At 47.6% G+C, this 25,591-nt stretch overlaps 1 protein-coding gene across 2 annotated transcripts; it reads right to left on the reverse strand.

Moving 5' to 3' along the window:
* Nucleotides 1-21,396: 21,396 nt before the first annotated feature.
* Nucleotides 21,397-25,038, reverse strand: GJD4 (gap junction protein delta 4). 2 transcript variants are annotated; one of them, XM_012445595.2, is made up of 3 exons: nucleotides 25,016-25,038; nucleotides 24,667-24,851; nucleotides 21,692-22,725 (listed from the first exon to the last, which is right to left on the reverse strand). In XM_012445595.2, the coding sequence occupies exons 2-3, from the start codon at nucleotides 24,728-24,730 to the stop codon at nucleotides 21,692-21,694; spliced, it is 1,098 nt and encodes a 365-aa protein (XP_012301018.2). In that variant the 5' UTR covers nucleotides 24,731-24,851; nucleotides 25,016-25,038. The 2 variants fall into 2 exon arrangements, with proteins under 2 accessions (XP_064224511.1, XP_012301018.2); XM_064368441.1 differs by lacking the exon at nucleotides 25,016-25,038 and having other exon boundaries at nucleotides 21,397-22,725; nucleotides 24,667-24,971.
* Between the last annotated feature and the right edge of the window lie 553 nt (nucleotides 25,039-25,591).

Consider the following 25,591-nt stretch of genomic DNA (forward strand, 5'->3'; position numbering starts at 1 on the left):
GCCTCAGAGGTGAGAGGAGCACTGTGGAAAGGCTTGCCTTTTGGGCCCCTGGCCAACTTAGGTCAGCTCACCTGCGTTTTGGTGTCTACGGCCACAGTACTCCAATAGATTCCATATTTAAGAGTCTGCGTTCTGGCTTAGTGAGAAGGCACAGTGACTGGGTTCTGTGTCCCACCCTAACCTGGTTTTGAATCGTAATCCCATGTCAAGGGAGGGACCCAGCGGGAGATGACTGGATCATGGGGGCGGATTTCCCCCTTGATGTTCCGACAGTGAGTGAGTTTTCAAGTGATCTTGTTTGAGAATGTCTGGCACTTTCCACCTCCCTCCCTCCCTCCCTCCTTCTCTCTCTGTCTCTCTCTATCTGTCTCTCTCTGTCTCTCTCTCTCTCTCTGTCTGTCTCTCTCTCTCTCTCTCTCGCCCTCCTGTGACCCTGTAAGACGTCCTGCTTCCCCTTCGCCTTCCACCATGGTTGTAAGTTTCCTGAGGTCTCCACAGCAGTGCAGAGCTGTGAGTCAATTACACCTCTTTCCTTTATCAATGACCCAGCCTCAGGGAGTATCTTTTTAGCAGTGTAAGAACAGACTAATAGAGGGAGGGAGGGGGGACGGGCTTCTGTTACTGATGGAGTTCACATGGGGATAGGAACCAGATGCGAAATGTGTTGACCCTGGCCGGCAGAGGCCTGAGGGCCCTTCAGGGAGAGCCTGGCCTGGGTCAGGGAGGAGGAGAAACAGCAGAACCACTATGCAGCGAAGGTCAGCGCAGGGATCAGGGAGAGTGAAGGGCTTAGAGAACGCAGGAGAGCATCCCAGAAATGTCGGCAATTGACGGAGCAACCAAGGAAGAGCTTGGCTGGCCCAGTGGACTCATGCCACAGGCTGTGCCCGGGAGGGGCTAAGAGCATGAGTGGCACCTGAAAACCTCAGTCAGTAGCCAGAGAAAGGCGGAAGGAAAGAATTGCCCAGGGCAAAGGGCAAAGTTAGGATCAACGTTAGCGAAACAACCCAATTTGGATGGCTTTCGAAGTCTGGGGCACAGTCATTCTTCACAGGGGACAAACACACACATTTATATCGCCACGTTTGTCACTCAGGTGAATCAGACACTGATTTAAATGAGAAAAGCAATTTCCAACATCTTCCCCTCCTGACAAGCCCGTTTTTAACTAACCAGCGCTCCAGCAGTGGTTCTCACTCCACTTGCATGTTAGAAGCACTTGGGGTGTTCTTTTTATCATTACCAATGCCCATGCTGCACCCCACACCAATAGAATCAGAATTTTGGGGGGTCCAGCTGAGAGTTCAAAGTTTTCTAAAACTCTCCCAGGCAATCCTCATGTGCAGCCAGAGTTGAAAACCAGTGGATGTAATTGAATGTGGTATTATCATCTAAAGTGAAATATAGATATAGATATTTTATAGATATATAGACAGACATATATCTATAAATGTATCTATATAGATATATATGTTTATATATCTGTGTCTTGATATATATATAGACATACATATCTATATAGATGTTTATATATCTATATCTACATTGATATGAAGATTATAGACAAATATATCTATATTTATATACAGATATATAGACATGTATAAACATATATCTCTATATAGATGCACGGAAATAGAAATTAGCTAAGCAAAGTAGCTGCTGTCATCTAACTTGACTACTCTAAACAAAAGCAGTGATTTTTTTCTTTTTGTCACCCTGAGAGGTATTTGAGAGATGACAGGAGTGCCCTCACCTGGTCCAGAGAAGGAACTTCTCACTACACAGTTTTCGATAAGTGCTTTTTCACCTATAAGGAAATAACAAAGAATTGTGTGCACATAGGGTATTATTCTATTAAATCAGAAATTAAACCTAACCTGTGAAGTTAGGAGGAACCAATCAGGTCAATGTGTTAGTAAAGATATTAAAATATTATCTTCCTGCCGGGCGCGGTGGCTCACGCCTGTAATCCCAGCACTTTGGAAGGCCGAGGCAGGTAGATCACGAGGTCAAGAGATCGAGACCATCCTGGTCAACAAGGTGAAACCCCGTCTCTACTAAAAATACAAAAAATTAGCTGGGCACGGTGGCACGTGCCTGTAATCCCAGATACTCAGGAGACTGAGGCAGGAGAATTGCCTGAACGCAGGAGGCGGAGGTTGCGGTAAGCCGAGATCGCACCATTGCACTCCAGCCTGGGTAACAAGAGCAAAACTCCGTCTCAAAAAAAAAAAAAAAAAAATTATCTTCCTACCAAAAAGGCACCTGCACTCACATGCGTATTGCAGTGCTCTTCACAATAGCAGAGACAGAGAATCAATGTAGGTGCCCATCAACAGTGGATTGGATTTTTAAAACGTGATTTGCTATACACCATGGAATACTATGCAGCCATAAAAAAGAAGTCCCTTGCAGCAACATGGATGCAGCCAGAGGCCATTATCCTAAGTGAATTAACACAAGAACAGAAAACCAAACACCAGGTGTTCTCACCTCTAAGGGGGAACTACACATTGGCTACACATGGACATAAAGGTGGGAATTACAGACACCGGGGACTCCAAAAGGTGGGAGGGAAAATGGAGGGCAAGGCGAAAAGCTTTCTACTGGGAATATGTTCACTATTTGGGTAATGGGTTCAGTAGAAGCTTAAACATCAGTATCACACAATATGTCCACGTAACAAGCCGGCACATGTATTCCCCGAATCTGAAAATTAAAATGAAACATTCTCTTTTTATTCAGTGGATGTTTACCCATTGAGACCAACTCAGCTGGAAATGAAAGCTCAGTCTGTAGTGACCAAAGACAGGCCTGACTTTCTTTTTTCTTTTTGAGACGGAGTTTCGCTCTTGTTACCCAGGCTGGAGTGCAATGGCGCAATCTCGGCTCACCGCAACTTCTGCCTTCTGGGTTCCAGCAATTCTCCTGCCTCAGCCTCCTGAGTAGCTGGGATTACAGGCATGTGCCACCGTGCCCAGCTAATTTTTTGTATTTTTAGTAGAGACGGGGTTTCACCATGTTGACCAGGATGGTCTCGATCTCTTGACCTCGTGATCCACCCGCCTCGGCCTCCCAAAGTGCTGGGATTACAGGCGTGAGCCACCGCACCCGGCCCATGCCTGACTTTCTAAGACTGGGCGCAGGGTCGTGTTGCAGCCCAGGAAGCAAGGGTCAAGCCGACAGTGGTTCAGGGGAATCCCGAACGCGTGTCCACACGTGCATCTTCACCTCACCTCTTCCAAAGAAACCTGATAGTGCCTTACCTCATGCTGGAACACTGTTCAAGTTGTAGAATTATAGGATGGCATTCATTTGGTCCAGAAACCCACTCTGTCTCTGGGCACCATGCAAGAAGTTGAGTCCTTAACAAAGCCCCAGAAAATGAGATCCAGTTTCCCAAGTAAGTGAATAGGTTTTCCTGATTCTGGGTGATGCGTATGATTTTAGAACGTCACCGCTACATTCATCATTATTCTGTGAGAAAAAGCCTAAGCTGAGGGTCACAGGTTAAACCCACAACAGGGATGCAAACTCCGTGCAATCCCACCAAAAAAGCACCTCTCGGCCATACTCAGTGTGAACCAAAAAGAAGCTAGGAACTTAATCATTCTGGAAAATATCTCTTCATAAGCACCATATTAACTTAATTAACTTAGAAAATCTCTAGCAAGTTGCAGAAAGCCAGTAAAAATGAGGGGTTAAGAGAGCAGACTCAGCCCCACTGCCTGGCTCCTTTAGTGAATGAGTTACTCAGCCTCTGTCTTCCTCAGTTTCCTCCTCTGTAAAATGGGAATAAGAACAGTAACTATTTTATAGGATTGTTGTAAGGATTAACTTCCGGTACAGATAGAATGCAAAGAACAGTGCCTGCCTGGATAAGTAAGTGCCGGGTGTGATCAATAAAGAGTTTGTTTTATTGGGCCAGGCACGGTGGCTCACGCTTGTAATCCCAGCACTTTGAAAGGTCAAGGCGGGTGGATCACTTAAGGCCAGGAGTTCAAGACCAGTCTGGCCAATATGGCGAAACCCTGTCTCCACTAAAAAAAAAAAAAAAAAAAAAAAATTAGCCAGGCGTGGTGGTGCATGCCTGTAATCCCACCTACTCGGGAAGGTGAGGCAGGAGAATTGCTTGAACCTGGGAGGCAGAGGTTTCAGTGAACTGAGATGGTGCCACTGCATTCCAGCCTGGGCAACAGAGTGAGACTCATCTCAAAAAAGAAAAAAATGTTTTATTGTATTAAGTAAAAATGTTTCCATGTGCGTTTTTGTTTTGTTTATTTAATTTTTATTGTGGTCAAAAAAAAAAACCTTACTATCTTACCCATTTGTAAGCATGTAGTTCTGTAGCACCAAGTGTACTGACACTGTGGTGAAACAGAGCACCAGAACGTTTTCATCTGGCAAAACTGAAACTCCATACCCATTAAACGACTCCCTTCCCCTCATCCCCCAACTCTTTTTTGTTTTGTTTTGTTGTTTGTTTGTTTGTTTGTTTGTTTGTTTGTTTGTTTGTTTTGAGACGGAGTTTCGCTCCTGTTACCCAGGCTGGAGTGCAATGGCGCGATCTCAGCTCACCGCAGCCTCCACCTCCTGGGTTCAGGCAATTCTCCTGCCTCAGCCTCCTGAGTAGCTGGGATTACAGGTGCGCGCCACCATGCTCAGCTAATTTTTTGTATTTTTAGTAGAGACGGGGCCTCACCATGTTGACCAAGATGGTCTGGATCTCTTGACCTCGTGATCCACCTGCCTCAGCCTCCCAAAGTGCATCCCCCAACTCTTGAAACCCCCATTCTGCTTCCTGTCTATGAATTTGACTATAGCAGATACCTCGTGTAAGTGGAATCAGACGGTTTTTGTCTTTTTGTGACCAGTTTATTTCACTTGGCATAATTTGCTCAAGGTTCATCTGTGCTGCAGCATGGGTCAGAACTTCCTTCCTTCTTAAGGCTGAGCGATGTTCCATTGTGTGTGCATACCGCATGTTACTCATCCTGTCATCACAGATGAACATTCGAGTTCTTTCCAGCTCTTGGCCATTGCAAATAGTGCTGCCGCAAACATGGCTGTGCAAATCTCTCTTCAAAGACCCTGCTTTCAATTCTTTTGGCTGTATACCCAGAAGTGGGATTGCTGGATCATAGGATAGTTTCATTTTTAACTTTTTGATGAATCTCCTGCTGCTAATTATCATGTGGGTCCATCCACCCATTGAGCCGTGCGTTCTTTACCCACTCATGCTCCCTAATTTCTATATTAATCAGAATAAGTTGGGTTTTGCTGCAATAACAAACAACCCCAAAATCTCAGAGGCTTAACACAACAAGAATAATTTATGACAACGCATGTCCAGCATGTGTCAATGAAGAGATTCTCTGCACCGTGGGCACTCAGAGATCCAATTTGACTGAAGTTTAATCTTGGCGTGTGTTTCCATACTCCTCGCATCAGTGGGGAAAGAATGTGTCAATTTGTGCACTGAATCTTAAAGCATCTGCCTGGAAAAGGCACGCGTCATACCTACGTGTGTCATTGGTCAAAACCCTACATATGTCATTGCCAAAGGAAGTCGGATAGGCATGTGGCACCCCCAGTGGCGCAGGAAGGTAATCCTACCACTTGCCCAGAAAAAGAAAAACTGTTTAAGTCTTTGTTAAGTGGCAATAATGGCTTCCATAGCTCTCCACACGAATACAGTCACGTGTCCCCCTCTCTCTGCCATAGCTACCTCCGCTTTCTACTGAAGGTAGTTAAGTAAAATATGAAAAGAACTAACAAGGGTCAGACTGCCGCGCTCTTGCCCTTGTGTTTTATAACCTGAAATCTTGTTAACTTTTCTTCGTCTGTGAAATGAGGCTAATAATTATTGGTCTGCCCTTCTCACGAATCTTCTAAGAAAAAAATAACACGATTGAAATAAAAATAGTACATTTTAAACCTCTAGTTATAGGCCAAGCATGATGGCTCACACCTGGAATCCCAGCACTTTGGGAAACTGAGGCGGGCGGATCACTTGAGCCCAGGAGTTTGACACCAGCCCAGGCAACATGGCAAAACCCAATCTCTAAAAAAAAAAAAAAAAAAAAAAAAATAGAAGAAGAAGAAGATTAGCTTGTCATCACGGTGCACGCCTTAGTCCCAACTACTTGGGAGGATGAGGTGGGAGGATCACCTGAGTCTGGGAGGTCAAGGAGCCGATATCACATCAGACTGCACTCCAGCCTCTGTGACAGAGCGAGATCCTGTCTCAAAAAATAAATAGATAAATCTCTAGTTACAAAAAAAAAAGGCAATTCAAAATACTATACTGTTCAATGAGATGTTTGTGACTTCCAAAGTAGTCAGAATGATTAAATATAAGTGCTTTAACCTACTCAAAAAAGAAAATTTGTACTGCCTTTAAATTTGCGCTGTTCAAAAACTCATCCATTAAATACATGTTTGTTGAGCAACTACTTTGCCCGAAGACCTGGGAATTACTTTCAGTGTCTCCAATGACTACCATAATGTGGGTGGGGGAACTTTAGGAGGACACTGCTCAGCTATAGACACTTTCTTTCTGTGAAACTAACTGATCCGTGGAGAAAATGAGCATACATAAAACTGAACGGTGAAAACAGAGAAACAAGAAAGAATAAAGAAAGATTATGAGAAGAAAACTTCAGGTCAGACACTGTGGGAGGCCAAGGCAGGAGGATTGCTTGAGCCCAGGAGTTTGAGACCAGCCTGGGCAACAAAGGGAGACCCCCATCTCTATAAAAAGAAATAAAAAAAATAATAGCCAGGTGTAGTGGTGGGTGCCTGTGGTCCCAGCTACTCAGGAGGCTGAGGTGGGAGGATTGCTTGAGCCCGAGAGGTGGAGGCTGCAGTGAGCTGAGATCGCACCACTGGAGTCAATCTGGGTCAAGAACAAGACCCTGTATCAAAGCAAAGAGAAACGTTCAGATGAAGTAAAAAATATTTTTTAAATCAGAATCACAACAAAATTCTGCAGCCACATTAGCAATATTTCATCCATACACAGCTTTCGTAGTTTAGGCTTGTAATTCCACATGCTGGAAAACTTCATACTTCATAATTTTTATGCTGGAAAGTTGGATTTCATATGAAGGGAATGACTAAATCTGAAGTACTCGAGATGTAAAATGACTCACGTATTCTTAAGATTAACAGAATCTTACACTGTGTTATGATTTTGTGTATTTGCATTTCAAAATTCCCAAAGGATTTAGCAGTCTGAGACCGAAGATTGGATTTTTTTCAAATCACACAGAAGCTTTTAAATCCAAGTTTAGTCTAATTAAAGGATGAATGTGGCGAATTCCGCTGAATTTTCCAACACCATCGTGTTGCGCCAACTCGAAGGGTCGGTGCACGACTCCCACAGATGTTTCCAACTTCAATAAAGGAAGGGTGGGTCTGAAGTGAGTCCGTAACTCAGTTTTCTAGGCCCCTAAAATTACCGATTGAACTTAAGCTGTTCATTAGCTTGTGCGAGAAGTGTCACGTTAATGACAAAAGGTGTTAATTCCATTTGGATTATCAGCGGTGTTATTTCTCTGGCACAATCAAGACTTTATCAAAATAATTGGATGCCATTCCACTCTGTATTTCAGATTTCCAGATCTAAATTTGGCCTCTAAATCTACCATAATTGCTTCTAAATCTACTCTTGGAGACAGCCTGCGGAACTTGGGCTGGGAACCGATTTGAGAAGCAGGTGAAGTATGTCACTGGAGAACCCCCAGGCTTCCTTCCGTGACCTCCTCTTAGGTGACTTCCGTATTTCTCTCTCAGGTGCTGAGCACTATTCTGTATCCTTTATTTACTAAGAAATGTGCTATTCATCTCTTTGCTAACCCATCTCATCAAGACTTCAAGAAAAGGGAAACAAGGAAACACATCCTGTCCACACCAGGATTCCTGTGAGGTATAAAAAATGATTTGTGATCAAACACTGCCTAATAAGTAAAAATTTATTAAGAAATGTTGGTGTTAGGCCGGGCAGCAGTGGCTCATGCCTGTAATCCCGAGGCAGGCGAATCACCTGAGGTCAGGAGTTCGAGACCAGCCTGGCCAACATGGTGAAACCTCCATCTCTACTAAAAATACAAAAATTAGCCGGACATTGTGGCACACACCTGTAATCCCAGCTACTCAGGAGGCAGAGGCAGGAGAACTGTTTGAACCTGGGAGGCGGTGAGCTGAGATCTAACCACTGCACTCCAGCCTCAGCCACAGAGTGACACTCGTCTTAAAACAAAAAGAAACGTTGGTGTTAGACAAATCAACAAGGAAGAAAAAAAATCCCACTGAAAACTGGGAAAATGACATGAACAGACATTTGTCAAATCAAGACATACAGGCAACCTACAAGCATGTGAAAAAACGTTCAACATCACTAATCATTAGGGAAATGTAAATCAAAGCCACAGTGAGATACCGTCTCATGCCAGTCCGAGTCACTATTTTTTTTTTATTTTTGAAGACGGAGTTTCGCTCTTGTTACCCAGGCTGGAGTGCAATGGCGTGATCTCGGCTCACTGCAACCTCCGCCTCCTGGGTTCAGGCAATTCTCCTGCCTCAGCCTCCTGAGTAGCTGGGATTACAGGCACGCGCCACCTTGCCCAGCTAATTTTTTGTATTTTTAGTAGAGACGGGGTTCCACCATGTTGACCAGGATGGTCTCGATCTCTTGACCTCGTGATCCCCCCGCCACAGCTTCCCCTGAATCACTATTATTAAAAAGTCAAAAAAAAAAAATAGATGCTGGCGAGGTTGCAGAGAAAAGAGAATGCTTCTACACTGCTGGTGGGGAGGTGAATGAGTTCAGCTGCTGTGGAAAGCAGTGTGGAGATTTCTTAAAGAACTTAATATAGAACCATACCATTTGACCCAGCAATCTCATTAATGAGATTTATCCAGAGGAAAAAAGTCATCCTACCATAAACACACAGGCACATGCATGTTCATTGCAGCACTAATCACAGTAGCAAAGACATGGAATCAACCTAGATGGCCATCAACAGTGGATGAGATAAAGAAATGTAGGCGGGGCACTTTGGGATGTAATCCCAGCACTCTGGGAGGCTGAGGCGGGTGAATCACAAGGTCAGGAGATTGAGACCATCCTGGCCAACATGGTGAAATCCCATTTCTACTAAAATACAAAAAATTCACTGAGCGTGGTGGCAGTCACCTGCAGTCCCAGCTACTCGGAAGGCTGAGCAGGAGAAACACTTGAACCCAGGAGGCAGAGGTTGCAGTGAGCCGAGATAGCGCCACCACACTCCAGCCTGGCGACAGAGCGAGACTCTATCTCAAAAAACAAAAAAAGGAAAAAAAACTGTAAGCGTACACACTACAAAATACTAAGCAGCCATCGAAAAGAAAGAAACTGTGTCCTTTGCAGTAACATGGTTAGAGCTGGAGACCATTAATAATACATAAACAGAAACCAAATTACACACGTTCTCACTTACAAGTGGGAGCTGAATACTGAGTTCACATGGACACAAAGAGAGAAATAAGACCCCAAAGTGCTGGGATTACAGGTATGAGCCACAGCACCCGTCTTTGGTGGGTAATTTCAAATACCAACTGTAGCAGGGTCCCACCCAACTAGAAAACGTTCCAAGAGTTACGGAAGTGTCATTTCACATCTCTGTCTGAATGGCTCGCTGGGGGAGGCTTCACTTTCGGTATTTAAGTTCTATAAAAAGACAATGATATAGTTTGGATGTTTGCCCCTGCCAAAACTCATGTTGAAATGGGGTCCCCAGTGTTGGAGGTGGGGCCTGGTGGGAGGTGTCTGGGTCATGGGGGTGGATCCTTCTTGAATGCCGTGGTGCCCATTCCATGGTAGTGAGTGAGTTCTCGCTCTGCTTGTTGGCGCTAAAGCTGGTTGTTTAAAGGACCCTGGCATCTCTTGCCCTCTCTCCTGCCATGTAATGCGCCTTGCACGTTCTGTCTTTCATCTTCCGCCAGGCATGGAAGCCTCCCGTCTTTCCCAAAAGCAAATGCTAGCACCATGCTTCCCATGCAGCTTGTAGAATCATGAGCCAAATAAACCTTTTCTCCTTATAAACTACCCAACTTCAAGTGTTCCTTTATGGTAACACAAATGAACTAATACATGTAATCAACAAGGTTTAGGTTACTGACGCCCAGAGCAGATTTGGGGCATGCTAGCCATCTGATAAAATGACAAAGTGCATACCAACTTCTACACACCTGAGAGGAGCACAGAAGCCCTGCATGCGTCATCAGCTTGCAAATCCTCTTCTGATTACCAAATCAGAAGCTGGCAAAGGTTAAGCCATAAGCATCCTCTCTCTGTTCTTGGATCAGAAAAAACGTGATAAAAACACCTTGGGTTGATTAAGATGTGGGAAGGGTTTCTCTCCTGTCATGAGCCAAAAGCTCGCAAGAGGCAGTGGCGTGTGGAGAAAGAACACAGGGGGTTTTTTGTTGTTTTTTTTGTTGGTGGTGGTGGTGATTTTTGGTTTTGTTTTACGATAGAGTCTCGCTCTGTCACCCAGGCTGGAGTGCAATGGAGCAATCTCAGCTCACTGCAACCTCCACCTCCCAGGTTCAAACGATTCTCCTGCCTCAGTCTCCCAGGTAGCTTGAATTACAGGCTCATACCACCACACCCAGCTAATTTTTGTATTTTTAGTGGAGACAGGGTTTCACCATGTTGCCCAGGCTGGTCTCAAACTCCTGACCTCAAGTGATCCACCTCCCTTGGCCTCTCAAAGCGCTGGGATGACAGGTGTGCGCCCCTGCGTCTGGCTGAGAACACAAGTTTTCAAAGTCAGAGCTGGATCCTGACCCCAGTTTCCTCCTATGTGTGGGCCTGAGAAAATTACCAACGAGCCTCAGTTTCCTCATCTGCAAAATAGAGCTCATGGGGCTAATGAGAGGATCAAATCGCCGGACCTGTGCTCTCAGCATGCTGCTCTCAGCATGCTGGAGACACTCAGTGAACACCCTCCTCCTCTAGCCACGGGAGACCAGGTGATTTTTTGCGTGTTCCTGGTCAGCTTCCCTCCCTGGTCCTTACAGCAGCTATTGGAATAGCTGAGCTGACTCTTTCCAAGCTGCCATTCTTGGTGTCTCAACCCTCTCCCCTACCACACTGGCTCCTAAAAGCCCCTCATCCTGCAACAAACATCCTCGTTTGCTCCCATCCTTTCCCCTTTCCTCTGGTCTGCAAAGGAGTCTTCTCCCTTCTGCTCAAAGCCAATCCCCGACCTGCGTTCTCCGTTGGACCCTCTGTTAACTCACATGACTGTTCTGTTATGGCTTCCGGCTTTATCTTACGCCTGCAAACCTTCCCTGCGTGCTCCCTCTGCCCCACAGGCTCTGCATTTCTCCTACATCAAAATTAATTCAGGCTGGGCATGATGTCTCACTCCCTTAGTGCCAACACTTTGGGAGGCCAGGGCAGGAGGATCACTTGAGGCCAGGAGTTCAAGACCAGCCTGGGCAACCTAGCAAGACTCTGTCTGTACAAAAGTTTTAAAATTTTTAAAAATTAGCTGGGCATGGTAGCGTGCACCTGTAGTCCCAGCTACTCAGGAGGTTGAGGTGGGAGGATCACCTCATTGTATTCCAGCCCGGGAGACAGAGCCAGACCCTGTCTCGAAAAAATAACAAAACAGAGATGCATTCTATCTGTCCCCTGAGCCCTCTGTTAATTTGCTAATGCTCCTAGAAAGCTTACATGTTAAGCTATTGTGAGCAGTAATCCCTTCTAACCAACGACCTTCAGGAAGGCAACTTGGAGCAATAGAATTCTAGAGCCAGAACCAGCTGGGGGTGAGAAGGTTTCGCCACCAGCTGTCCAGATTATTTTACGCAAGTTACATTGCCTTCCTGGACCTTCGTCTTTTCAGCTGTGAGATAAGCTAGTCAGAGTCAAGTCACCAACGTCCCTGGCAGGTCGAGGATGCCATGATGGGCTCAGAGGGTTCCTGAGGGGCACAGTCTGGATGAGGGGCCATGGTTACAGGCCGTGAGGGGGCAGCGCCTGAGGGAGGGGCATCCCAGGGAGTCGGGGTCACCGGAGGGTGTAGGAGGGTAACATCAAAGCCCAGCTTCTCCCATGCCCCTGCGGAGCGATGCAGGCAGCGCCCCCATTCCTTCACTTGATGCGAGAAGCTCTGCTGTCTGACTCAATGTTGGCTGACTATAAAAAATAAAAATTTGAATATTCAAGTCTGAGCCATGAAATTGCATTTTGTCTCATATGCTGCCTTCATTTAGTCCCCGTGTATTTCTTGGAAAGAGATCCTGAAATGTAAGCATGGTCTTTCCTCATCACTGTCTTGCCCCTCATCCCATGCCTTGCACAACCACCAGACGCATCAAAGATGCTCAGGAAATCCCCCGTGTGGACACTTATCTTCCTTCCAAAGGGGTAAAAAACCCCTTAACCCACATTCCGACAGGAAATATCATTTCATAGTTCTAGGTAGAAGGGATGAAATCCTTGTCTTATAGATGAGAAATAAAGGTACACAGAGAAAAGCTAATGAGATGATGGAAATATTTCCTTGTCCTTTGAGTGCAAGTCTTTTTTTTTTTTTTTTTTTTTTTTTTTCAGAGACAAGCTCTCACTCTGTCACCCAGGCTGGAATGCAGTGGCATAATCGTAACTCACTGCAGCCTCGAACTCCTGGGCTTGAGCAATCCTCATACCTCAGCCTCCTGTGTAGCTAGGACGTATTAATTTTGTTTTGTGTAGAGACAGGGTCTCGCTATGTTGCCCAGGTTGGTCCTGACCTCCTGGCCTCAGTTAAATCCCAAACTTCAGCTTCCCAAAGTTCCAAAGTGGTAGGATGACAGATGTGAGTCCAACACCCTGGCCCCATTGAGTGACGTCTTTTTTTTTTTTTTTTTTTCTGGAGACAGGGTATTACTCTGCACTCCAGAGTGCACTCCAGGCTGAAGTACAGTGATATAACCACGGCTCACTGCAGCCTCAACCTTCCTGGGCTCAGGTGATCCTCCCTCCTCAGCCTCCCGAGTAGCTGGGAACACAGGTGTGCATCGTCAGGCCCAGCTGCTTTTTGCAGTAATTTTTGTAGAGATGAGGTCTTACTATGTTGCCCAGACTGGTCCTGAACTCCTGACCTCAGGCACTCTTCCTGCCTCAGCCTCCCAAAGTGTTGCTCTGACAATTGTGAGCCGCCGCCCCCAGCCCCATTGAATGCACTTCTCGACCATTCTCTTCTCTCTGAAGAACCATTTTAGGCACACAGCAGAGTTTGATGAACTTGCTCTAGTGTAAGACTTTTAAAACTGTTCCTTAAAATGGCCAGTCCTACAAACTACATCTATAAATTACTGAATTTTCATTTCCAAAGGAAACAGCACTAGATATGCTTAGTTTAAATTTTAATAACACTTGAGGCTTTTTTTTCCAGATCAAATATCCCAGGTGAGGAAGACCAGTTGATAAACATTTAACTGCTTCTCAAATCTCATTTCTAAGATCAAAGGTGCTTTAACTTTCTTTTTTTTTGAGACAGAGTCACATTCTGTTGCCCAGGCTGGAGTCCAGTGGTGCAATCTCAGCTCACTGCAACCTGCACTTCCTGGGTTCAAGCGATTCTCCTGCCTCAGCCTCCGAAGTAGATGGGATTACAAGTGCCCACCACTACACCCAGCTAATTTTTATATTTTTAGTAGAGACGGGGTTTCACTATGTTGGCCGGGCTGGTCTCGAACTCCTGACCTCAGGTGATCCACCTGCCACAGCCTCCCAAAGAGCTGGGATTATAGCCGTGAGCCACCGCAGCCGGCCAAAAGCACTTGAACTTTCTAAAGCAACAAGAACGGGGGGGAATTTTCTTAAATGTAAAATAACACATCATTTCATAAGCCGAGGGGGAAAGCCATGTACACTTTACAGGGACTTTGTCTGACAAGTTACAGCCAAGAGGGAGTTTTTGTAGCTGTTCAGTAAACAGCTGGAAGGAGGAATCTGAAATGAGGAAGAGAGGATATTTGTGCTCTGTTGGCAGGCCTGCTAGTCAGCCTTCGGAGTAGTCACACCGGGCCGTGTACCAGATCTGCCATTGCCACCACTGCCTCTCCCAGCTGTCATCTTTTATGACAGATCCACGTCGCAAGCCGCCCGTTTGCAGCTTCCAGCCTGATCATATGCAAAGCCAGGGAAAAGGACAACCCAACACTTGTGGGCAAAAATAAAGAAAGGAATTCGAATTAAAGGGCTGCCTCTGAATCCCAAAAGGATAAATCATTGTCTCGTTCAATGAGCCCCTTCCCAGGAAGCCAGCTTGCCCGCAATTTCTCTGTTATCCCCAACTTTCTCACCCCCTCTGCTATTCAAAGTCACCTACTGAAATTCCCAGATCCACTGCTGAGAATTCTTAGATCCTGCTTTTTTTCTGGCCAGAGGAAAATAAGAATCAGCTCGTGAATGTGGTCAAGGGTACTACCAGAATTAATTCACATTTTATTTTGGAGCTTATAAATAGTGCATCTGAAATATGGTCCGAGAGAGGCCTCTGCTGGTAAGACAGGGTGCGGGAAGGAGGTTGGGGTGTCCTAGGTCTGCGAACATCCTTCTCCCCCAAGCAAGTGTTGAAGGTCACACATTCCCAGAGAGAATCATTTGCAGTGATGTCCAAGCATGGAGATTTTGCAGCCTAGAAAGCATCTACGGTGACACACGGCTATGTGCCTCTCAGGGGCTTCGACATCCACCATCTCATCTGAACCTCCCAGCCAGCCCCCGAAATAAGGCAGCTGTGATCTGCCCATCTCAGCACTGAGAAGATTCAGGTTCACAGGAGATGGGGCAGTCAGTCAGAACCAGAACGATGACCTCTTCCCACCACAGGTGGCTGGTCGCTCATGTGACGAGTCAATATTTTTTTCTTTTTTGAGACAGGGTCTCATTCTGTCACCCAGGCTGGAGTGTGGTGGCATGATTGTAGCTTCAGCCTCAAGCTAAGCTGCAGTGGTCCTGCTGCCTTAGCCTCGTGAGTAGCTGAGACCGCAGGTGTATGCCACCTAAGCCTGGCTAAGTGTTGTTTTGTTTTGTTTTGTTTGGAGATGGGTCCTGGCTGTGTTGCCAGGCTGGTCTTGATCTCCTGGGCTCAAGCAATCTCCCACCTCGGCCTCCCTAAGTGCTGGGATTATAGGCATGAGCCAGTGCGCCTGGCAGGTTGATTTTATTTTCAGCTTCATAGGAAAAAAAGAAGAAGAAGAAAAAGATTAACTTCTAGGTGCAGGGTCATGCCAGAGGGGCACACTCTTTAAAATGCCTTGATCTTTTAAACGTGTTATGCACTTCTCTCTTTCACCCACCTGGTGTGGGGAGGAAACTCTTTTTACCTAAATCTAGTTTTTCCATTGACTTTTAATTTCCTGGATTCTCCATGAAACACCTTCCATGCGGGTTCAGCTTATCAGAACATGTGGTCCCTTCTTTTGCCTCTGCGTCCGCCCCTCCCATCTGTCCCTCTCAGGTCGCAGAGATGGAGCTCACTAGAAACTTCCCCAAGAGGCTGGGTGCGGTGGCTCACACCTGAAACAAGAGAGAAACTTTGTCTCAAAAAGAAAGAAAGAAAGAGAGAAAGAAAGAAAGAAAGAGAAAGAAAAAGAGAGAGAGAAAGAGAGAAAGAAAGAAAGGGAAGGAAGGAAGGAAAGAAATTTCCCTGAGAAAGAGGTTTGCACGATGATGGACAGGAGGGAGCGAATAGGTCGATGCATGCATTTCAAATGGCGGCGGCGGGGGAAGCTGTCTGTTTCGTCTGTAGTAAACATTTGTCCCACAGCACAGCCAAAATACAGCTGGTGAGATTCACCAGACTCTGCTGCTGGGCCCACTCCTGGAGTTGGAGTGTTGGGGTCCACGGTGGGAGGTGTGTACATCGTAGGGGATCTTCAGCAAATCTGTGGCCGAGAAATCCAATGTTCCCTCTCCTCATCTACAAAGCAACCCCCTCCTCAGCATTTCTTACCTGAAACCAAAATTACACTCAGAAAATTCAAAATAGGTTCCTTCTGCAGATTGCAACACCCTACCAAAACAGTGTCCCGTCTGTTAATCCCATAAATGCTGTTCTCGGCTAAGCATAAACTGCTTATAAGCATGGTCTCACTGATCTTCATAATCTTTCATTTGTGTCTCTGCAGGTAGCCAGCTGCACGTGTCAAGTCAGAGTTTGAATTGCCTGTTAGAATCCACCTGCCGATGGCCCTGGGCGGAGATTTCGGAATTAAAGTCCCTGGGAAGTTAGATGCCGATTATCTCATGAGCCTTCTGTGCTGTGCAAAGACCAACGAGCGCAACTAAAACCCACACGTGCACACACTTAAACCAATTACGATCCCTTTTTATTTAAAATGATTGTGATTAAGAGGACAGTCCCTCAGTATGAGAGATTCGGGTTCTGTGCCTGATTCAGTCAGTCGTCTTCGTCCCTGTCATCTCCCTTCTATCCTCTCCACCACCATCTGAGGACCTGAGCCAATGGCCCTGCTTAGCTTTCCCGAGACACCAACCAATTCGTTGGTCACTAGGATTTTTTTTTTTTTTTTTTGAGACGGAGTTTCACTCTTGTTATCCAGGCTGGAGTGCAATGGCACGATCTCGGCTCACCGCAACCTCCGCCTCCTGGGTTCAGGCAATTCTCCTGCCTCAACCTCCTGAGTAGCTAGGATTACAGGCACACGCCACTATGCCCAGCTAATTTTTTGTATTTTTAGTAGAGACGAGGTTTCACCATGTTGACCAGGATGGTCTCGATCTCTTGACCTCGTGATCCACCCACCTCGACCTCCCAAAGTGCTGGGATTACAGGTTTGAGCCACCGCACCCAGCCTGGTCACTAGGATTTATTAAATGCCTCTTACGGGGCAGGTGTCCAGAAAATAGTTGCTGCCTTAGGCAAGCATTGGCTACCTGTTCACCCCAACTTTTCCTCCTTCTTTCTGGGTGCATAGCTAAGTCACCTTTCGTAGCTTCCCTCACACTGGGACTAAGTTCTGGTTAGATAACATGTCAGTGCCATCTAACTGGCGAGGCCTAGGGAGCCCCTCTTGTCCACCCCACAAGCAATCAGTGATGTGGGCAGGAGATGTTGGAGCCACAGGATGGAGGGGCCCCGAGTCACCACCTGGAGCAGAGCTGCTCACGTCAGGAACAGACACTTTGTACCTAATGAGGCTTCTTCTGCATTTAGTGGCTAAAATTGGGGGTTGCCTGTTACTGCAGCTGCAATTACGTTAACTTGCACACTGTCTCTGCCCGAGGCCATAGGATCCTCCTTAACCGTCCGTGGGAGGCATGCAGACCTGCGAGCCATCTTTCAGTCAGCCAGTGTGCCAGATGCAAAGATACAGATTGGAGTCTGGAAAGGAAGATGGAAGCCACATGATTTTCTACTTCTTTTCAACCTTTTGAATATAGTCTTAGATTTGCTTCCCTCTCCCTTTAAAGGACTGGAAAAGCATTTTTGTTTTTTTTGTTTTTTAAGATAGAGTCACACTCTGTGGCCCAGGCTGGAGTACAATGGCGCCATCTCAGCTCACTGCAACCTCTGCCTCTCAGGTTCAAGCAATTCTCCTGCCTCAGCCTTCTGAGTAGCTGGAATTACAGGCACCCATCACCACACCCAGCTAATTTTTGTATTTTTAGTAAAGATGGGGTTTCAGCATGTTGGCCAGGCTGGTCTCGAACCCCTGGCTTCAAGTGATCCGTCCTCCTGGCCTCCCAAAGTGATGAAATTACAGATGTGAGCCACCACACCCGGCCATGGACTGGAAAAACTCTTTAAGGCTTCACAACCTAAGTTACAAAACCAGGAGAGATCTTCAGAGCCCAGTGTGACAGCAAAGACAAGAGAAAGAGGGACGCCTGTATCGGCTCGTTCCACAATGAGTCACCGTCACACGAGCAAGGCCAACCCAGTTCTCGGACAGGCGATGCCTCTTCTGCCACCTTGCTCATCACAGGACAGGGTCCCATCAGATGTCCCCCATGGCCCCCAGCTCTGTCCACTCAGCTCAGCCATCACTCAGTAGAGTATGAAGCTGAGGACTTGGCCTTGGACCATCTGCCCCCACTTTGCACAGGCTCTGTCTCTCTTCCATATCAGCTGTTCTTTTTTTAAAATTTATTTTCATTGAGGTAAGACAGACATACGTAATCTACCATCTTTATCACTGTTACGTGTTGGCGGTAATAAGTGCATTTGTATTCTTTCTTTTTCCCTTCAGGTCCCCTCACCGTCCCCTTCTCTGGTGACCCCCATTCTCCTCTCTTCCTCCTCCACGAGACCCAGTTCTTCAGCCCCCACATAGGAGTGAGAATCTGTGACATTTGTCTTTCTGTGCCTGGCTCATTTCACATAAAATAATGTCCTCCAGGTCCGACCACGTTGCTGCCGACAACAAGATTTCATCCTTTTTATGTCTGGATAACACTCCGTTCTGCATCTAAACCACGTTTTCTTTAGCCGTTCATCCACCGATGGGCCCCGACGTTGCTTCCTGATCTTCGTTATTGTGACCGGTGTTGCAGCAAACGTGGTGTGCAGCTCTGTCTTTGAGACGCTGGCTTCTTTTCTCTGGGGTACATGCCCAGCAGTGGGATTGCTGGATCCTCTATCTCTATTTTCACTTTAGTTGTTTTGCTTTGTTTTGTTTCGGAGCTGGGTTCTGGCTGTGTTGCCCGGGCGGGTCTTGATCTCCTGGGCTCAAGCAATCCTCCATGCTGTTCTCCATAGTGGTTATACTAATTTACAGTCCCACCAAGAGTGCACGAGGGAGAACAAGGGTCCCCTTTTCTCCACATCCTCGCCATGGCAGCGCCCCTTAGGACACGCAGGTTCTTGCCATTTTCATCTGATCAAAACCTGCATGCAGGCAGGTAGCAGGACGGGCCTCATAAATGCTAAGATGACTGACAGCTGCACCTCTCACTGGCAGAGTCGGACCCCCACAGAGCACTGAGGAATCCCCTGGTCAGGGCCCCTTGTCGTGCAGAGGAGAAAACAAAGGCCTGGGGAGAGGGACCGACTTAGCAACCTGGCGAGCAATGGCGGGCATGAGGCCAGAGCCTGGACCTCTTCCCCTGGGCCCCTTACCCTCCCTTTCCCAGAGGGAGCTCATGCAGCGAACTATGGTCATGCCACTGCACTCCAGCCTGGGTGACAGAGCAAGTTCCTGCTTCAAACATAGAAGGAAGATCAGAAGAAAAGAAAGAGACAAACAGGAAAGAAAAGAAAGAGAGAGAGAGAGAGAGAGAGAAAGGAAGGAAGGAAGAAAGGAAGGAAGGAAGAAAAAGAAAGAACGAAAGAACGAAAGAAGAAAGGAAGGAAGGAAGAAAAGAAATCCTGTATCTCTATAAGGCTGTACTCAGCCTTGGGAAGTCCACCAGATTTTACACAACAAGGCACAAGATTTACCCCTAACTGTTTCAGGAATATCAGATGAAAAAAACCACACACACACACATTCCTTGAGCAGCCACTATGTGCCAGACATTGATCTAAATATTGAAGACAGGGGTCAGAGGCAGGGCTCACAGCTTTCAGTGGCTTAAGGAGCAAAAGTGAGAGAAAGGAGAGAGAGGAAGAGAGAGAATATATTAAAATAGGCACATTCATTCAAATAGCTTTATGCCAAAAACCAATTTGGGATTTTTGTTAAATGTTTGAACCAATTGCCTTGACATGCTGCAGATACATCAGGCAGGCTGGTGTTCTCCGTGCTTGAGGACACTTCATTGTCAAGGTCTTCTTTAGAACCGTCAAAGTGCCCATCGTTTTGATGAGGAACTGGTTCACCTTTTCTGTTGTTTGCTGGAGCGAAGGGTGGTGCCTCTTCCCGGCCCTTCCCTATCTGGAAACCAGGGGGTAGTCATCAGTTTTTTAACTACACCCAGGTGCCTCTTTCCCCTCTTGATGAGGGTGAGCCGGTTCATCCTGTCCCATAGCAAACTTCCGCTCTACTGTATCCTCCCACCTGCCCGTTTCCGGCCAACACTAACCTTGGATATCACACCTGAACTTGGGCATCACCTAGATGAAAGCCAGAATGATGCTGAGCGGTGCAGAAAGGCCTGGATCGGAAGCCCAGCCCCAGACCTGGGGGAGTTACCTGTTGCTACACAAAAATCCTAAACGTACACTGTGCATGCCGCAATGCCCGCAGGTTTTCTCACCTTCTCCACTGAAACGTGAAAATTCTCGGGGAAGTCTGAACTGTGTGGCTCTCCGAAGGGCACACACAAAGCCTCAACTAAAAAGCTTGTGACAAATCCTCCCTCTACACGGCGAGGACAGCCACCCAGCATACACACACGGGGACAACTCACCCTACATCTGTGCCCCTTACACCCACATACTGGAATACTGTGATGCCCCCGAAACCAACTGTTTATTAGCCGTATTTTCTGTATTTGTCATTTCCCCTCTAACACAGTGATGTATGAAGTGTGATATTATAATGCAATCAGCATTAATTTTTGCTGTGGTTTGGCTGTGTCTCCACCCAAATCTCATCTTGAATTATAGCTCCCATAATCGTGGGAGGGACTCAGTGGAGGTAATTGAATCACAGGGGCGGGTCTTTCCCGTGCTGCTCTTGTGATGGTGAGTAAGTCTCAGCAGATCTGATGGTTTTATAAAGGGCAGTTCCTCTGCACACACTCTTGCCTGCTGCCATGGAAGGCGTGCCTCTGCTCCTCCTTCACCTTCTGCCGTGATTGTGAGGCCTCCCCAGCCACGTGCAACTGTGAGTCCATTAAACCTTTATTTCTTTATAAATTACCCAGTCTCCGGTATTTCTCTATAGCAGTATGAAAATCAACTAATACAATTGTATTCAGGAGTTTGGAAAAGTTTAATGTCTGTCTATTTATGACATGCATAACAGATGTTTCTTGCATCTAAAGCAGAAAAACAAAACAAAAAACCTCATGATAATTCACTAGAAAATATTAAACATGAATAAACTAGACTAATGGAAGCAAACATGTCTTGCATGAAACACATGGCAAAGAATTTGGTACTAGAACTGGGGAGTGGAGCGGGCAGAGCCAGCTCACCATCATCAGAAAGCTGACTCCATCACTTTAGTTTTGCTGGGGCATTTGAATGTCATGTGCTTTTTTTAAAATAAAAAAGTGTTATCTAAATTAAATCTGTACTGAGAATATATCAGAGTCTCCTGTGAGGTCCATGTGCCCCCAGGCCAGCTTGTGCTTCTGCCTGAGGACCTTCATTGAGTGATGAGATTTTACAGGTGCCAAAGTGAATGTTCATAGGCACGGGCATTCCGTGTGTGAAGGACAGCAGGGCTCTCAGCTCTGCTTGGTGCTTTTTTTTTTTTTTTTTTTTTTTTTGAGACAGGGTCTCATGCTATTGCCCAGGCTCCAGTGCAGTAGGAAGATCTTGGCTCACTGCAGCCTCCACTTCCCAGGCTCAAATGGTCCTCCCGCCTCAGCCTCCCAAGTAGCTGGGACTATAGGCGGGAGCCACTGTGCCTAGCTAATGCTTAGTTATTTTGTAGAGACGAGGGGTTCACTATGTTGCCCAGGCTGGTCTCGAACTCGTGGACTCAAGCGATCCTCCTGCCTGGGCCTCCCAAAGTGTTGGGATTACAGGCGTGAGCCCCGGGGCACGGCCGGGTGCTGTTTATTTCACACCCACTCAGACTTCCTGGCTCTCAGGTGGGGAGCAGCGCCGGAGCCGGCAGGCGTGTCGGGGGACTGCAGGCTGCTGCAGGAGGGGTGCGCGGCCAGGCGGCTGGGGGCTGCTGCGGGCTGCTCCTCCGATCCTGAGCCCCTGGGGTCCTGGGCGGCCTCTCGGTGGGGCCTGCCCCGGGGCTCTCGGCCCAGCTTTTCGCTGGCGGAGGACGTCACCTCGCTCTCATCTTCATCCGGAATCCCCGTGCGCCCTGACCCCCTGGATGCACCCCTGGGGCCGCCCTCCCCTGCGGCGCGTGCACCCGGGCGCGCGGGCCCCCCGTCTTCCTCCCACCCACCCTCCTCCGCGTGGCCGGGGGCTCCGCTCTGCTTCCCGGGGGCGGCGCTCGGGGTCTCCCCGCGGGGCCCCGGCCTCCCGCGCATCCGCCGCCGCAGGCTGCACACCAGGTCCGCGAGGCCCAGCAGGAAGGACAGCGCGCTGACCGCCCAGAGGAACAGCATCAGCAGGGACTTCTCCGTGGGCCGCGACACGTAGCAGTCCACCACGCCGGAGCACGGGGGGCGCGTGCACGGGAAGCTCTCCGGGGCCCGGAATCCGAAGAGCAGGTAGTGCAGGGCCGCGAACGCGGCCTCCAGCAGCGTCCGCAGGAGGAGGTGCGCGATGTAGCCGGCCGAGAAGTCGGGCACCCGGAGCGCGCCGCGCTCCCTGCAGGCCCGGGGGCAGCGCCTCTGCCCGGGGGCCGGCGCCCCGGGTTCGGGGCCGCGGCGGGGGCCCAGCGCGGCGAGCGCGGCTCCTCGGTGCAGGACGTAGACGCTGAAGACGGCGGAGGGGAGCAGGACGCACACGGCCTGGATCAGCCAGAACCGCAGCGGGGACACGGGGGAGAACACGTCGTAGCAAACGTTGGCGCATCCCGGCTGCAGCGTGTTGCACACAAACCTCTCCTGCTCGTCCTGGAAGACGGGGCACCCCGCCAAGACGATCACCAGCATCCGCAGCAGCAGCGTGAGGACCAGCCAGAGCTTTCCTGGAAGAGAGGAAGCAGGCACGGCCTCGTCACCCCCAGTACACCGCCTTGAGCAACAGTTTTGGAGTTTCTATTGGGGCTGAGATTGCGGAACTGAGAAGCCAGTAAGCATGTCGCTAGTGTTCAGTTCGTTTGTGTTGTTGTTACACACAGCGTCGTGCTATGTTGCCCAGGCTGGCCTTGAACTCCTAACCTCAAGTGCTCCCGCCGCCTTGGCCTCCTGAGTAGCTGGGATTACAGGCATGAGCCGCCACACCTGGCAGCGTCTCTACTCACAGCAAGAGTATCAGGTAGGTAGTTCATCCGACAAATATTTATTGAGCACAGAACATTCTTGTTTGTAAGATGCTTCCAGATGGGCAGATTTTTAAATAGCATTATATTGAAAATGTTTTAATCTGACTGCTGATTCACACTTTTGGTAATGTCTCCTGGACTGACAGTTCCAGAGAGAAAGTTTGGCTGAGCAAATTAATAATTTAAATAAGATTTAAATTATCTTCTTTGGAGAATAAGCCTCTTAAAAGAGGCTGGCATATTCCTAAAACTGTGTGTAGCCAATTCGAGCTGCTGATTCCAGTAAATCCTCTTGACTTAGAACAACAGTCCAGGAATCTCTAGTTAATCACAGCGCTTGTATTTAATGTTAGTCTATGGCCCTTGAAATTGAATTTCTTTAAGAACGTTCCATTTTTCAGATTTTTCAACAATTCAGAATTTCTCTTCCCCTTTTCCAGTTACTAAGAATGAATGAGGCTGGTCTCTCTTCAGGTTTTCAGGAATGAGTGAGACCGAGCTAGAAAAACGAAAATAACTACCAAGCCCTATTTTCGTGCCGTGGGCCAGCTGTTTGGAAACGTTTAATACTCAGCTAAAATAACGTGAATATTCTGTTTTGTGATGAGATAGAGAAACATTGCGTGACGTCAGAAAAACAAAACTCTATTATAAATAAAGACAATCAGACAAAGAATAATATCATTATGTGATGAAGTCACTGAGTTGAACTTTTAACATCAAGTTGATTTTGTCTAAATCTACAAAATAAATGAGCAAGAATAGTATCAGCTGCATCTCTGGCCTCTGTTCAACCTTTTCTGACCCCCATACCTCTCTGAAAATGTGAGTCATCTGCATTAAACAAAAATCTATTCTTTTCTTTGTTTAAAAAACAACTAAACTTGGGATTTGATTTAAAGAGCACAAGAGAAATGGCTACTCCTTAAAAATTAAGCTGGCCGGGCGCGGTGGCTCAAGCCTGTAATCCCAGCATTTTGGGAGGCCGAGGCGGGCGGATCACAAGGTCAGGAGTTCGAGACCAGCCTGGCCAAGATGGTGAAACCCTGTCTCTACTAAAATACAAAAATTAGCTGGTCGTGGTGGCAGGCACCTACAATCCCAGCTACTCGGGAGGCTGAGGCAGGAGAATCGCTTGAACCCAGGAGGCGGAGGTTGCAGTGAGCCGAGATCGTGCCACTTCACTCCAGCCTGGGCTACAGAGCGCGACTCTGTCTCAAAGAAAAAAAAAATTAAGCTTCCAGTATAAAGCCTAAAGGCATCACTTTCTCATTACCATGTGCTATTCTGCCCCTTTTCCTGGTAACATAGCCATGCCAGGGTTGCACAGAAACCCCCCTCCATCTGCTTTAGTGTTCAGACTTAGCTCCCGGGTGTCAGCACAGGAGGCCTCTGAGAGAACAATGTCACACCCAAGGCTCCCTTTCGTGACGGAGGAACCACGGAATCATTCGAAGAAACTAGAAGCCTCAGCTCTCTTTCCTCCAGAAAGGCACAAGCCCTTTCTTTTGGGAGTGGGTGGACTTTCAGTTTGGTGCCTGCACACTGAAAATGAGGAAATACCTGGACCCTTTAAGAAGACTCAGTTTGACCGTGGCAAGGGAAACAGAAAGAGCAGGAGTTTGGAGACGGTCCCATACTCACCCACCACGGTCACGTTGCAGTTTAACGTGACGATGAGAAACCCTAGCACGTCCACGCCTTCCATGCTTCCAGAATGTCACAAGCTCGAGGCTGCAGGAGACGCTGGAGGACTGTGTTCTCCAAGGAGGTGGAACAATCCTTGCCCGGATAAATGTCCTTTAACTCCAAAGACTTCAAGGTGTGAGCTGCAGATGGAAAGCAAAGGTTTGAACCAGGAATAGCAGGTGGGTTTTTCTGTCTCCAAGCTGAGACGGCCCTCAGCCGTTTGCCTCTGAGGCAGAACATTCCTGACAACTGCGGTGACCAGCAGAGCAAACAGCAGTCATCTCTTATTATGGGCTATTCTTACCCCCCTGGGATATTCCAGGCCTGTGGCAGCGCTCATATGTCCCCACCAGGACAGCCAGACGCTTCAGGATATAATAGCAGCAACTACTTTTAACCCAAGAAAGAAACCTGCTAACTAGCCAAGTCAATTTCTCTATTAAAAAGGCATTTGCTCCTTGAAAACATTTCCACAACCACTTCACTTGTGCAAGAAGCCCTTACAGTGTCTATGCTTTGTCTTCTCAATCACGCATGAGTCACCATGCCACCGTCACACGAACCCATAGGATCTCGCGTTTATTCTGAATTCTGTCTGGTGTAGGCAGAAATCTGGATCTCAGCCAGGTGTCCCAACTTGAGACTGTGGCTTGATTATTCTCCTGCTGCTTCCTGTGCAGTGAGTGACAGCTCTTCATCTGGAGGCAAAAGCCTGTGTGCAAAGCCCGGGGCCGCCCCTGTTCACTGGGGAAGTCGCTGGGTTTTCCCAGACAGCCTCATCTTACGGTAAGGAGAATCATGCCATTCCACTTGGCATGTGTGGGAGGCTTCCGGGAAATGATGGCGTGAAATGAGAGCAGCTGGCATGAAGTAGGCACAC

This window comes from Aotus nancymaae, unplaced genomic scaffold (genome assembly GCF_030222135.1).
Source record: "Aotus nancymaae isolate 86718 unplaced genomic scaffold, 86718_ANA_hifiasm-v0.15.2.pri h1tg000077l, whole genome shotgun sequence".
NCBI lineage: Eukaryota > Metazoa > Chordata > Mammalia > Primates > Aotidae > Aotus > Aotus nancymaae.